This window comes from Nipponia nippon, unplaced genomic scaffold, assembly GCF_047370975.1.
Source record: "Nipponia nippon isolate SJK-2023a ecotype South Korea unplaced genomic scaffold, ASM4737097v1 scaffold_15, whole genome shotgun sequence".
Taxonomy (NCBI): Eukaryota; Metazoa; Chordata; class Aves; order Pelecaniformes; family Threskiornithidae; genus Nipponia; species Nipponia nippon.
Window position 1 is genome coordinate 8,277,728 of NW_028262331.1, and position 13,853 is coordinate 8,291,580.

General features: G+C 39.9%; 2 protein-coding genes across 8 annotated transcripts in view; one reads left to right on the top strand and one right to left on the bottom strand.

The window, feature by feature from the left end:
* RPS6KB1 (ribosomal protein S6 kinase B1) overlaps positions 1 to 10,576 on the top strand; it is a 27,716-nt gene extending 17,140 nt beyond the window's left edge. Inside the window, exons 16-19 of one of the 6 annotated variants that reach the window (XR_015703384.1) lie at positions 205 to 328; positions 704 to 847; positions 1,308 to 1,393; positions 10,438 to 10,557. The gene's annotated coding sequence lies outside the window, so the exon portion shown is untranslated. Of the gene's footprint in view, positions 1 to 204; positions 329 to 703; positions 848 to 1,307; positions 1,394 to 8,479; positions 8,613 to 10,437 lie in introns of those variants that run through there. The other 5 variants (XR_015703381.1, XR_015703383.1, XR_015703382.1 and 2 more) reach the window with 5 other exon arrangements.
* RNFT1 (ring finger protein, transmembrane 1) lies at positions 3,552 to 12,971 on the bottom strand. 2 transcript variants are annotated; one of them, XM_087751403.1, is made up of 9 exons: positions 12,819 to 12,971; positions 10,458 to 10,821; positions 10,011 to 10,087; positions 9,284 to 9,384; positions 8,467 to 8,620; positions 6,605 to 6,763; positions 5,699 to 5,764; positions 4,725 to 4,826; positions 3,552 to 4,531 (listed from the first exon to the last, which is right to left on the bottom strand). In XM_087751403.1, the coding sequence occupies exons 2-9, from the start codon at positions 10,777 to 10,779 to the stop codon at positions 4,397 to 4,399; spliced, it is 1,116 nt and encodes a 371-aa protein (XP_087607529.1). In that variant the 5' UTR covers positions 10,780 to 10,821; positions 12,819 to 12,971; the 3' UTR covers positions 3,552 to 4,396. The 2 variants fall into 2 exon arrangements, with proteins under 2 accessions (XP_087607529.1, XP_087607528.1); XM_087751402.1 differs by having other exon boundaries at positions 10,404 to 10,821.
* Positions 12,972 to 13,853: the final 882 nt, after the last annotated feature.

Genomic DNA, 13,853 nt, shown 5'->3' on the forward strand with positions numbered 1-13,853 from the left:
CATCAAAGATTGAGGGAGACTACTGTTGTTCTTAGGACAGATGCTTGGGTTTGCTTTTGTTGGTTTTTTTTAAATTCTGTCTCCACAGCAGGGTAGTTGCTGTTTCATTTTCCCAGCTTAGAGGGAAATCCTTTACCCTAAGGGGTGAAGGAGGAAGAGAAGTTATTAAGAACAAGGCAAATTACTTCAATATTCTTCCTGCAGATCCTTGATGGTATACTGTATGCAGTTCCTATATATGAACTTCTACAGATTGTTCTCTTCTAGATTTACTTGGCTTTGTAGCTGTCTTCAAGAAACAAACTTGAGCTGCCTTAGTAGAAATAAGGTAATCCCTATTCTGTTTTTCATCTCTCACAGTTTACTGGAACTAAATATACTCAGCCACTGAATAAGATGGATGTGAATAGCAATTAAATGCAAATTTAAACATATGCTAATCCAAGTGACCTATTTTTATTTTTTTTAAGGAAGTAGGTAGGCCCTAAGTATAACTGTGGGTCTAAATCATTGTCTTTCATGACAGCTTTGAAGGGAAAGGGAGGGAGGAGGAATTCCACCTAGAACTTAAAGGACCTGACAGATGCTAGTTCTGATCGGTCTGTCTTACCAAGGGCTGGTACCTTCATCTAGGTTCTTGGGCTCTTAAAAAGTGGCTATTGATTGCCATTTGTCATCCTCTTCTCTGTTCTGTCTCCCACAGAGTCAGACATGTGCTGGGTGTCTGTGTGTCTGTGTGTGTGGAGCGCAGGGCAGCTACCCTGGCCTGAGTGGGCTTGACAAGGAAGAGCTGCATCTTAATAGCATGATGCTGACAAGCGGATCAGAGAGGATGTCGTTCATGGATGTAAGTTACTCACTTTTTTTCCTCTCTGTAACTGAGATGAGAATGACTTGTTTCATTTATGAAGTGTAAATCTAAACTGGCTGATCAAAATCTCTTTTTAGTTCTTTGTTTTTTAATAAACTTTGATAATATTACTGGGTTTGGATAATTTTCACTGGACTGTAAAGGGAAAAAAAAAAGAATCAACAGAGAGAATAAAAGAGAAATTGGTCCCTGGTCCTATGTCTGACCAATATCCACCCTTGTTCTAGTAAGGTGTTGCTACTGCTGTGTGGTAGACAAAGACCAAAGGATCGGCAACAATCCAGGGTTGACTTAAAGCACTGACACCATGTTTTGTTGTGCTCCATAAAATAGTCTTGGTGAGCTTTACAGGCCAGATGATGCTGTCAAGTTCTTGCGTTGATTTTTTTTCTTAACCACAAGTGGAATACTTCTAAATTAGTTTCATATTTTTTAGTAATAATGCTGGCCTTGCATACAGTCCTTGATGCCTTAATTCCTCAATCTACAGTATCTGTCTCAGACATTGAACTACTTGTTGAGGTACGTAGCTTATAAACACTTTTGTCCTACAGCAAAAGACTATTTAGTTCAGGTTAATTTCTTTCACATTTCCCTGCATGCTTTGAATGTATATGTGTAAAGCAGCGTGTTTCTTGATCTGTAACTACCTTCCTAGTTCATCTTAGGTCTGCCAGTCTAAGCTGTTGGTCCTGACGGACCACTTCAGCTTTGCACTGCCATACAACCATAGATTCTGGGATTCTTTTCCATGATTCTGTGACAGAACAGCAAGCTTCCTTCTCACCATTTCCTGCTGCATAAGCAACGGCGCTGCTATTTACTCATCTTGGGGCTAAGGCAGTAAGAAAGCATACTCATTTCTCAGCTCTTTTCCCTTAGTCAGCAGGGTAGTGGCTCTGCTTTCAGAACAACTGTTTGTATTAAGCAGCTGGTGCATCTCAGAATCTGTACTTTCCCAGTTAATATTCCAGGAATGGACTAGGTGATTTAGACCTATTGTTCTAAAAAGATTTTTGAAAGTCTATCACAGAGTACTGGAATTCTGGTGAATGGCTACCCATTACTGGTAGGCAATGAATTTAATCAATATTCAAGTATTAAGAAGTGCATTTCCTTGCTCTAACATCACGTCCAAGTCTAATGAATTTTAGTTTATATTTCCTCTGAGAGGATTTTTGAATTAAAAAGTGATTAAGCTATTGGTATTAGCATTTTAGGAAAAGCTAATCCAGGATAAGTTACAATTTTTATGTTGCCCAGTATTTTAGAAAGGGTTGGTTATTACATCTGCTCTTACACACTGTGTATTGGGCTTAGTCATGCATTTTACTCACACAAAGCTTTTTTTAAAGGTGCCATTTGTTGACTAAATTAAATGTAGCACTCAAATTGTTTACACGGTACTCACACAATACCTGTATGAAGAATAAAACCTTAAAACGCTCTTTAGCTAAACTCTATGTTCATGACTAAGTTTGGGAAAGTCTAAAAATGACTGTGTAACCAAGTGAGCTGCCAAAATCTCTGTGGGCCCATCAAAGATTCAGAATCCAACCTTAAGTTCCCCCTACTCTTTTGTTCCTTAACTGATTCCATTCTTGTCCATCTCTCAAGGGAAGTTCTGCTGCAGCAGCAGTCTGAGTATCAGCACTGATGAAATTTAAATAACAAACAGTTCTGATCTTGTATGAGCTTCAAATGCAAGCTAAGGCATAGCTAGCTCTCTCTGAGGCAACAAAGAGCAGTTTGTTCTGACTATACTGGAGGTACAGGCACAAGCCCATTACAGCACAGCTCTGGCTGCGGCCAAGCTCTAATGCTTCCCTGCCGCCCTCAGGACTGCTCTAACACCATTCATCTGCACATTCTCCAAACTAAGTACCTCACCTGCTGGGAAGGGCTTCCATGAGAACCAGTCTCTTCGACTCCCATAAGTTTCCAATTACAGACTTAGAAGCTTTTGCCTGTTTTCTTTAAGCTGGAGTCTTTTTTCCCCAGTCACTCAGATACCGTGGTGGAACAATCATAGGGCACATTTACTCTGAACTGCAGTAAACTCCAAACAAAAATACAATTAGCAAATACACAGCATGCTATAGCAAAACCCAGGCTGAACATAAAATGATACCTCTTAGCTTGAATCTTCCATCTCATTAGATTTTTATTCAGAATGCTAAATTCTACTAGTATTACACTTTTAGCTGTACCTTTAAGGGCACTCTCCCATCATGCCCTGTCAGCCCTATAAATCTGGCTGTGTCAGCTGCAACTTCACAGTACTCAGTCACTCTCCCTGGCCATTTGAGTTGCCACATCATTCATCAAGTAAGTGTTTAATTTTTTAATTCCGTTTTTTTCCCTAATTTAGAAGTTTCCTAAAGGTATTCAGTTAAGACAAGCTCAAGTTAATGGCAACTCAATTTAACTTTGCTGTAACAGAATAATTTGAGTGGGTTTTTTAGTCTTATCTGAATAGCAAGGTGAAAAAAGACAAGCAGGGAAAAAAAAGGTGAGATTGTACATAAGTTAGCTCTATAATTAGCGCAAAGACTAGTCATGAGTAAGTTGTAGCATTTGAGGTTTTTTGGTTTTCAGAGACATTAGTTTAACAGGAAAAGTATACCTAGCAGTGAGCTGTTGTTATGTGCTTTCATGTAAGTTAATACTGAAACAGTAATGAATCTTGTTTCTTTATTCAACATGCACCAAACAAATAGATTTAAATGCATTTATTCTCTCTGATTTTTATGCATACTACAAATTGCAAATATAGTATAAAATAGATTCTCCCCTGTAAGAAAATCTGGTTCCTGTTATGACAAAAATATAGTATTAACGATTTGTTTTAAAAATACCAACTTTATAAAATGCTAAGTAAAAAACTAACATCAGTGGTTGGTTTATGTATTAAGCCAAAGATCCATTAGAAGTCTACAAGAACCTAAAGGGGAAACGTCTTATTCTTGTGGCTTATCTCCAGGTACAGTGAGAAATAGTTGCTGTTACAGGTGCATGAATAAGAAGGTAATTTCTCTGATTGATTGGGCTAGCATTAAAGGACCTTTAATGCCAAGTGTGGCAAGTAGCTCTAATTCTCACTGTAGTCCAGAGTATAAAATTTCCTCATAATCTTAGTAAAATTGGTAGGTTGACCTTTTGGGTTGAGTCATGTTAGAAGGATAAATACAATTTAGTACACTCTGGAACTCTACTTAAAGTTTTAAAGAAAACGTTGAATTAAGAAGCTGCTGCAAGAAGTAACGCAGCATTTTTCAAGGACTTGATTGTTTGCTACAAGAATCACAAGAGAAGCAATGCTGGCTTTTCTGCATTCATTCTGAAAACTTACTTTTCTGTACTTAAGAAGGACAAGTTAACATTTTCTGCACTGTTTTAAATACTGGAACATTTCACAGAAGCATGAGACCTAGAATTTGGAAACTCGTTCCTTGTGCCACCTACAATAAACTGAAAAACCTTAGCTTGAACAAACAAACTGTAAACCAAGTTGTTTGACACGCTTTAGAAAATCTGTAGATGCATAGATGTAGCTCCATCCTTCCACTTGTTAACATGGTCTGAAATAACAGTTCTGCAGAGTGGACAGGTTTTTTCTCTATTAAACCATAAAGAGATGCATTCTTCACAAAATGTATGCTGTAATGAAAAGAATGAGAACTTAGAGCTTCTAAGCTCTTCCATTTATAAGACGGTATATTATTTGCATAGCCTGATTTCTAAAAATAATCAGAAGACATACACTCACTAATCTAACTTCATCTAGTTTTGTTTACCAGTTGTTTAAAATATTCTTAAGTTTGCAAAAAATAATTCTGATTATGTGTATTACCTGACAGATAAGCAGAATAGGCTTCTGAAATTCAGCTTGGCAGATTGAACAAATATCATCCGATTCAGCACACTGTCTCTTGCTAGCTGTCACCCCATAGTGCTGTAAAACAAGGTATTTTCCGCAGATATTAGTTTTGGGGTGGGGGCCAAAACAAAACACAAAAATACCGTGACAGAAGGGAACTAGAAATAAGGGCTGCTATGTCAGGAAAACTATTCAATCCCTAATCCAACAAAATGTTGCAAAGTTTTTAATAGTTGTCTTGGGGCGTAAAGCTTATGTGCTCCCACTTACCATGCCATCTAGTTATATCTTCCCCTCATCACAGTTACTGGAAAAATCTCTCAGTTTTATTTTAACACTGTCCTCTGAACAAAACACTGTGTGAAGTTCCAATCTGATGAAGATAGCACTTAGAAAACGAGAAGTGCTTTATTATTCTTTTAGTTCAATGACACTATGCTCCAAAATTTTCTATACATTTTACTGCATGAATAGCAGACTCTGAACAATACCTCTTACTACAGAGAAAGATTATCTAGGAACTTACAATTCTAACAGAAGTCACTTGCATGTCAGTTATTTTGGTGAGCTTCAGTTCTCACTCTATTTCAGCATAAAGCTCTGCTGGAATCCAACCAATATTTATTCCAGTTAAAAAGTAGGAGGCAGGACAAAAAGGTATGTTATTTCACATACATTTATCTGAAGAGACATGCAGAATAGATTTTTTTGGTGTGGGTTGTTTTTTGGTTTTTTTTTTTTTTTTTTGTTCAGATGACAATGTAATCACGTAGTCAAGGAATTCAGACTGAAATGGGAGAACAAGTATACAGGGTTTACTTTAAAAATGCAGTTGTCTATTGCTAGAACAATACAAAGTAGTATAGGAATGAGGTATTTTAAAAAAAAAGTAGTATTTTCATGTAAACTGGGTTTATTGTTTTGTCATAAGAGAATTCAGTACTCACTGGTCGTGTACAAAATATCCGTAAGACCTGCCTGAAGTTTCTCAATTGTCCAAAAAAGCTCAAAAGCTGAAATGGGAAAGAAGACCTGAGTTACGCTTAGTATTTTTCTCTGTGAACTAAAAAGCTTCCAAGCTTTTGTCCAGATTCCAACGCTAGAAGTCTCACTGCTAGTTTAATGTTGGCAGGAACATAAGCAAAGCTATAGTTCAGACTGACCCTATTTTAGTTGCTTAATATGTAACCAAACTAAGAATTTAGCCTGAAGTTTTTTTTTCAGTAGGTATCTGTTGTTTAAAATAAAAATAGTGTTGAGGTTCTGAAATGAAGCACTCCGGTGCACATACACCAGAATTATCATCATATATGCAATAGTCTTTAGACTTGTAATTAAGATACCTTAGCATTATAAAGTATTTTTCGTGTTCGAAGCCAAACTTGTACTGAGTCCGGTTATATTTGGGGCAGATGAGCTCTTTGGTGAAGCAGACAGCCAATATGAACGCTTATGTTTAACTTCTTTAGCATCGCACAGCAGAGAGAAAATCAAGTTTCCTGGAAAATGCTGATTCTTTTAGCCATTAATTTTACCTTTATTTTTGCAAGCTCTCTTCCTCAATGTCTGGTAACAGTCTGATTGGTGTCTGATGTGAGGGGACCTATAGTAACAGTGTTCTTTGCTATGCAACCTCAATCCATTCCCAGAACAGGTGCAGGAAAAAGAAGATTTAGTGCCCTCAGCCAGTACTCCTATTGGTTTTGGAAGGCTGTACCAGTTAAACTGAAGCGTCGACTTGCAAGTCAGTTCAAACCCAGAGAAATGTTCAGAAATGTGTTAGTGTATGTCCCTCTAACCCTCCAGTGATAATTACTGCAAAATAGTTTGAGAGGAATATAAAGCTTACATACTTTTAGGATGAGGTAGAGAAGGCCCAGCAATATCCCAAGGGTCCATCCTAGTACACTGTCCAGCTCCCCATAGCCAATAAGATAACGGAACCAAACTGGTATGGGGACAAACATACGGTAATACTGGCAGAGTTCTTCTAACAGCATGTACCAGTAGCCCTAAGCAAGACATGCAAAGGAATCGCTCAAGATTTAAAACACAAAGGTTTTCTAAAATGTAGAGAAAAGATGCATTGTTATTCTTTTGAGTAACAACTCATAATATCTTGAAACAACTAAATATGAAGCATGAAAAAGAATTAAGACTAGATGATGAGTCTCACCACAACTGTACAAATAACAATAACACAACTGATTGCTGTACTGCAGAAAGTCAAATTAATAGGCTAAAATAGGATGGCTTTGTCAGATGCCTACCTACTCAGCAATGCTATCAGACTTAATTTCATAAGCATTAAGAAAATAAAGTTACAGGAAAATAAGACAAATTTGGTCACACAGATCAGCTTGTCATTAGCAGAGTTGTGTCCTGCATTCAGGATTAAAAAATGAGAGTAAGGCCCATTCTTTTATTAACAAACATAAATTACAAACTGTTTTCCTGTAAACATTATTTCATGCCTATGTAAGAGCCTTATCTTGTGATAATTAACTGCTATATAGGATGGGGTGATAAGAAAATGGTGGTGGTAGGGGGAGAAAGAAGCATAGGGCAGCTGGACTGAACAGCTCAACAGAGTTCAGTGACACCCTAAGAATTACTGAATAACAACTGCAAAGCACAAATGCCCTGCATAGAGCACTGCGTGTGCATTTACAATCATAAATATTTAGCTTAGCTCTTACTTTATTTCCTTAAGTTTGTCTTTAAAACTAGACTTATAACAGGGAAGAATATTCTATAATGTACACTGGATAATGCCCTGATTTACCACTATTGACCAGATTCTCCCTTTAATTTAGCCACAGTTTAGGTCACAGTTGGATAATGGAATTTTCAACAATTATTTTTTGGATGTTGTATCGCTAGCTTTTAAAAAAAAAAAAAGAAGAAGAAAAAAAGGAGATCTTGATTATAAACCGGTATTTAGAGAAATTGGTTGTCCCTGAGAAAAATTTCATCCTGGTACATTTGAAAAGATAAAACCTTCCAAAACATCCTGTTCAAATGCTATCATGTACAAGCTGTACTTGTTCTTTCCTTTTTTTTTTTTTTTTTTTTTTAAACAGTACTACTATTTGCTGTTTTGACATAAAATTTAATTGGTTTTTGCATGTCTTACCTCAGGAAGCAGATAAAAATAAACACCCAACCAACCAATGTTGGCTTCTATAAAAATCATTACACTTCACTGGTTTGCGGAATTAAGCTATGAATCAAATTCATTGATCTGACACAAATATTGCTTAAGTTTACAAAAAAAAAAATTCAGTATTATTTTGAAGAGAAAATACAGCTGTTTGCACATGCAGATCTTCAAAAATCTTCCCATGTCAGTTACTGTCAAGCATGTAAAAAAAATGTACTGTGCATCAGCTGCTCCATGCTAACAGCCTGTACACACATTCGTACACTGCAGCAAATAAAAGCTTTCTTCATCCCCCCCACTTAGAGACAGAAATAAACCCATTTATCTGATGACATCATACAAGCAATTGTTTCAGATCAGACTGTAAACCTTCCTTAGCACCAAGCAGGGAAGAGCATGAGATCCACAGGGTTTTCTCACCTACAGCGTAGTGGTGGATTGTATACGGACCTTTAATTAAAAAGACTTTTCTCTGGGTATAATTCAATAATTAGCTAATTTTACTGTAAAAGGATCTTCGTAAGGAAGCAAAAATATAGCTTGTTTTCTTACCTTGGATTTAAAGGACATCACGAAAGAAGGCACCAAGAGAATAAAGCACTTGAAGCCCATGAAGAGGAATTTCAGAATAAAGTCTGTGACTCCCACAATCCAAAGGACCTCCCAGAAGTTCATAAAATCCACAGTAGGGTTTAAAAAGATTAAGCTACAAAAAGAATTATCAGGAGTTACTGGAGCACCCTATTTAGAGGAAAGCATAACCAGAGATTATCGCAGCAGGTTTAATTAAAAAAAAAAGAAACGTCGTTTACATAGAAGAAAAATACTTGCTAAGAAAATTAACTCTTTATTGCAAATTGATCATTTATGATCTGACACCCTTTCAGTTTTTGAACCTTCCTTCCTGTATCTTCATCACAAGCCCCATCCTCTAGAGACAGGCTTTCCTTCCCATTTTAGCAAAACAGCCTTTGACTGGTTTACAGCCAAGACTGTAGCCACAGAATGGCAAGGGAAAAATAATAAATTGGAGACATAAACTCCACAGAGCCCCAGAATGCCATATTCAGTATTCCAAAGGCAAGGTGGTAGGGTCAAAGCTAGGAATCAAAGCCAGCTACGTTCCCCATGGTACAGCAGTACCATTACGTTGAGTATGGGGTCCAGTCTTGCACATTTCAACGGACTGTTTTTAAGGACAGCATCTGATCAGTTTGGCAGAAGAGGAGGAATGGAGATTAAAATGAAAGAGAAATGAATGCCACAGTTAAAAACAGCAGCAGCCCAGATAAAATATTCCCAGTTAATATATAATCTGAGTTATAATCTGAGTAATTTATGATGTTAGTAGAGATGTTCCTCCACTTACCTGTAATACAGTGACTGAGAATGAAAGGTGTAATACAAGAGGAGAGATGATCCAGTTAGGTATACTAGTAACCAAGCACATTGCAACTTCGAGCACCGTTCCTGTAAGATAATCGTAAGGACGTATTACGGTCCTTATCTCGGTATCGGTGTCGGTGTCTTAAATGTATCTCCAAAGCACTAAATCTGTTGCACCTGAACAGAATTTTACTACTAGAGGATTTTATCTTAGCGGTTTCAGGTCAAATAAAATAAAACTCAATGGAAAGGTAAAGCAGTAACTTTAATGTTTTCAACATAACAATTTCTATGTGTATCAAGGTTTTTTTTCTAAAAACACAACCAAAACCCACCCCACTCCGAAGAAACAACAAATTTTCCTTTGGGAGTAAACAGAGACAGCTGAACATTTAAACTGTCAGCTGCTATTTGAGTCCACAAATATAGTTAAGAAGTTCTTCCACAAATTCCAAAAAGCTGTTATCAGTTGAAGTGATTTCAATATTCAAAGTCAGAGGGTGAACAAACCCTCTTTTTGAATTTTGCAAACCTTATCTGAGAAGCTCTACACTGTACAGAAGCATTAAGACTTTACTTCCATCTTGAAACCTTGACACCTAATATTATTAGGTAAATAAAACAGTATCTCCATTCACATTTCTTTCAAAAATTGGTGGATAAAGGTCTTGGTTAACTTACAGAATTTTGTTGCATAGGGTGATACTTACTCTTAGAAAAACCTGATTTACTATGCTTTTGTTTGCATACATGTAAGTTGTTAGCAGCCCGATTCCAAGAGAAATGCCTATTAGGAAGAAAGGGTCAGTTATACACAGGAAAATTAAAAAAGTTACTGAACTGGGTTAAAAAAACAGCCACTTCTGTCTTTGTAATTACAATTAATAGCTCGGACTATCAAGCCAGAATAATTAAGCACATTGTACATATGCCAGCAAAGGAAACACAAGCCACTGAAATGTAGTTTAGTAAATCTTCCTGATGAATAAAGCAAATAAAAACAAAGCTAAAAATAAACTGAATTACATTTCAGGCATGGTTATTAATATATTTCTTTGGGGGGGAGGGTCTGTTCCCTCAGACCTTATTTTGTTATACTCTACCAATTATATGCTGCATGATCAATTTGACACACAGAATCAAGATATACGGCAGACTTTTGTGCAGCCACTGGAGGAGGTATCTGAGCTCTGAGAGGGAGCTGCCGCCGTGTTCCTCTGAGTCTGGAGCAGAATCGTCGAGCCCCACTGCTTCGCTGTGGGCATGTCCGTGCGAGCGACTTTGGGAACCTGGCCTTGAATGCAGGGAACTCGCATTTTCTCTGGCTTCTCCCAGAGCAGAGTTTAGCTGTATGCGAACATCTCCGCTATGATGGCATGAGGTCTCTCCTGACAACCTCGCTGCGTGGGTGCTCTGAGAAGATGAAGAGTCATCACCACTCCCTTGGATGTTGTGGAGATGACTGCAGTTCGGTTGCATGGTGGGACTTTCTTCTGGTCCAGATTCTTGCTATTTTGTCTCCTAGAGGGGGATATAAAAAGCCACAGTTGAAGGGAGAGATAACAAGTTCAGGGGAAAAAGAAACCAACAAAAAATCCAACACAAAAATACAATGGATTGTACAGAGTGACTGCCTGCATGAAGTCAAGATTCTCTTTCTGAGAGATACCGTCTGTCTTCGTTCTGAAAGGCGGCATGCTGGGTTTGCACCCTGTCTCCACGGGGCAACTTCGTGTGCCGTATTAAATGACTTCCCTTCACTCACATGCAGGTTTTCTAGCCTGCAGTGAACCTGGCTGCCTTAGTAAAATCTAAAGTTGCTTCAGTGCAAATCAGAACAGCAAAAGCTGCTGAATAGGAGACTATTACTAGCTTGTGCAGAAGAGATCTTAGAAGTGCTGCATAATTTCACAAAAATAATAACAGTAGTAGGCCAGAGGAGCAAACAATGATGGGAAGGAAGCAAAGAGTACATTTACATGCATGCATAAAATAGTAAGCATTTGTTCAGACAAGTCCGGCCGAAAGCCAGTGCATGCTCAAAATTGAGGGCCATTATGAGATTAATGAGATTATCCTGTCTGGGTAAGTGAGCAGAACCACGTTAGTCCATTTTGTAAGCAGCATTTAAAAGAGCCTGGACCATATGGTCTAGGTGAAAAAAGAAGTGCAGCCAACAAGCAGTAATCTAGCAGGGAGACCACCCAAATGAGGTCTTACTTAGCTTTGGCACCTTTCTGTTGTCTTCCTGGGCTGTTTTTCACTTCTGTGTTCGTCTTTACATAGGTTAAAGTGTTAAATCTCTACTTCTCTGGACTGATGTGACATCACAGTAACAATTTTGGAGAATGCTTTGAAGCTGGATTTGGCACAATACCTTGTCACTACTGAATAATATTATTATTGAAACACTGGAAGTGTTTTTATAATCCTTTTTTAATAATTCAAACTCTTCCAGATTCTTCTTTGAAATTATTTTTTCCCAAAGCTTAGCATATATACACAGCTAGTTTCACTGGGGATACAAAAAGGTTGAAGCAAAATTGGTTTTGCAGTACAAGAAGTTTTTAGTATATTGGCACAAACCTAGACTTCTTTAGCTTTTAAAATGGAGATTCTTTTAGAAGAGTAAACTGCATTAAACAATATATGAATATGGGAACTTACTACCATTTAGAAGTGGTGCTGGTGCTACTACTATATTTTGCTGGCCAAAGATTACATCATACTTCAATCCAGCCAAAATTCATGTTCTGTAATTTTATGCACATGAATAAAGCAAATAAACTGGAGATAGTATTGACTTGTATGAGCAGTGTTACTCAGCGTGCCTGCAGGATCAGGCTACAAATGCTGGTTTTAAAAGGAGGAGAATAAAAAGAAAATCTCATGAGTGCTCTTCAGTTAGTGGTTATAGGCCTGCTTCTGCAAAAACTGACAGCTGGGTGTTTCAAAAAAGCGAGCGATCCCATTGTTCGAGCAACGCAGCCTCCCTTGGCGCTCTGCCTAACAAACTTTCAAATAACTAAGTTATTAAACGGGATTTCAAAGCGTAAGAAACGCGCACGCAGCGGACGGCTTCCAGAACTTCTCCCCCCCCCCGTGAGACAGAAGGAGCCTCCGACAAGGCTCTTCTCCTCGCACCTCCCCAGCTCTTCCCGGCCGCTGCCTCCCGCCGCTCTCGGGGAGATGCTTTCGCGCCGCTGCTCGCTCCCGCCGGCCGCTGGGCCGCGGCGGCCTCGCCCGGGCCCCTCGCAGGGCAGCGCCGCCGCCGGGACTCGCCGCCGGCCCCCTCGGAGGCGGCGGGAGGGCGGGTGCCGCCGAAGGCAGCGCCCGGGGGGCCCCGCCGGCCTCCACAGAAGCCCCGACGCAGGGAGGGGGTGACCCTGGAGGCGCGTCCCCTCTTCCTTCCCCCCCCCCGCCCCGGGCTCGGAGGGGGAGCGGCCGCCGGGAGCCCCTTTCCCGCCCTCCCCTGCACAAGCCCGGCGAGGCGCCAACCCGCGGCCCGGCGGCGGTACCTCGTCAGGCGGCCGGCGCCTCCCGCCCGGCGCCGCTGCTCAGGCCGCGGCCGCCCGCTGCCTCCATCGCCACCGCCGAGGCCGAGTGGGTGGGAAAGGGCGCGGCGGGGGGAGGAAGAGGAGGAGCCGTGAAGGGAGGAGGAGGAAGGCACCGAACTGGGCGTTGCTCTGGCAACGACCGACCGCGGCTCGTCGGAGCCTTCGCCCCGTCAGGGGACAGGGAGGCGGGGCGGGGGGTCGCCTGTGGGATGGTGGTGAGGGGACTCGCCTCAGGGCCGGGAACAGGCCGCGGTCCGGGCCCGCCAAACGGGGGGGAGTGGTTCCTGTTGCTTTTTATTTAAAGCCTCAATTAAAATTAACCTGGGAAGACGATAATAACGAAGGAAATTAAGAAATATATAAAAATCTATATATGTACTGAGGTATCATTACATTCTTGGTGCTCACCGCAGGGAAGTCCTGCTGTCTGGAAATGGACTTTGCCTCCTAGGAAACGTGAGGAAAATACTGCCATAGTTAATGCTGCTGTAGCTCTTAGGAGAGGCTTGTAATTAAATAGATACAGAGTTTTCTTTCAAAATATGCTCTTGAATAAATTAGTTTCCATCCAGAAATGGCATCTGTTTTCCTTGGCTCAGATATTTTTCTAAAAGCATTTAGGTATGCAGCTCACACTGAAACCAGTGCCTAATATCTGAGAAGTTTTGAAAATCAGTCCTGTGGTGTTCTGAATTAAAATAGAAATACTGTTTTAATTCAAAATTTTAAATACAGAAATGCTGTGGGGTCAGTAACCCCGGGAGAGGGAAAGGACAGGCACTTAGACATCAGATCTCCTGAGGTGAAAAACTAAGTGTTTGGAAGAGCTGAGTGGCCTGGTGTTTAGTAACACATACCATCTAACCATAAACCTTCTCTTTTATACTCGAGGAAGAAGCTGAAAACACTGGATACGTCTCTGTTTCTGTTGGAGGTAGGTTTTAAGGAGGCGTCTGCAGCAATTCGGTCTACTTTTATGGTGGTTTTGGAATCTGT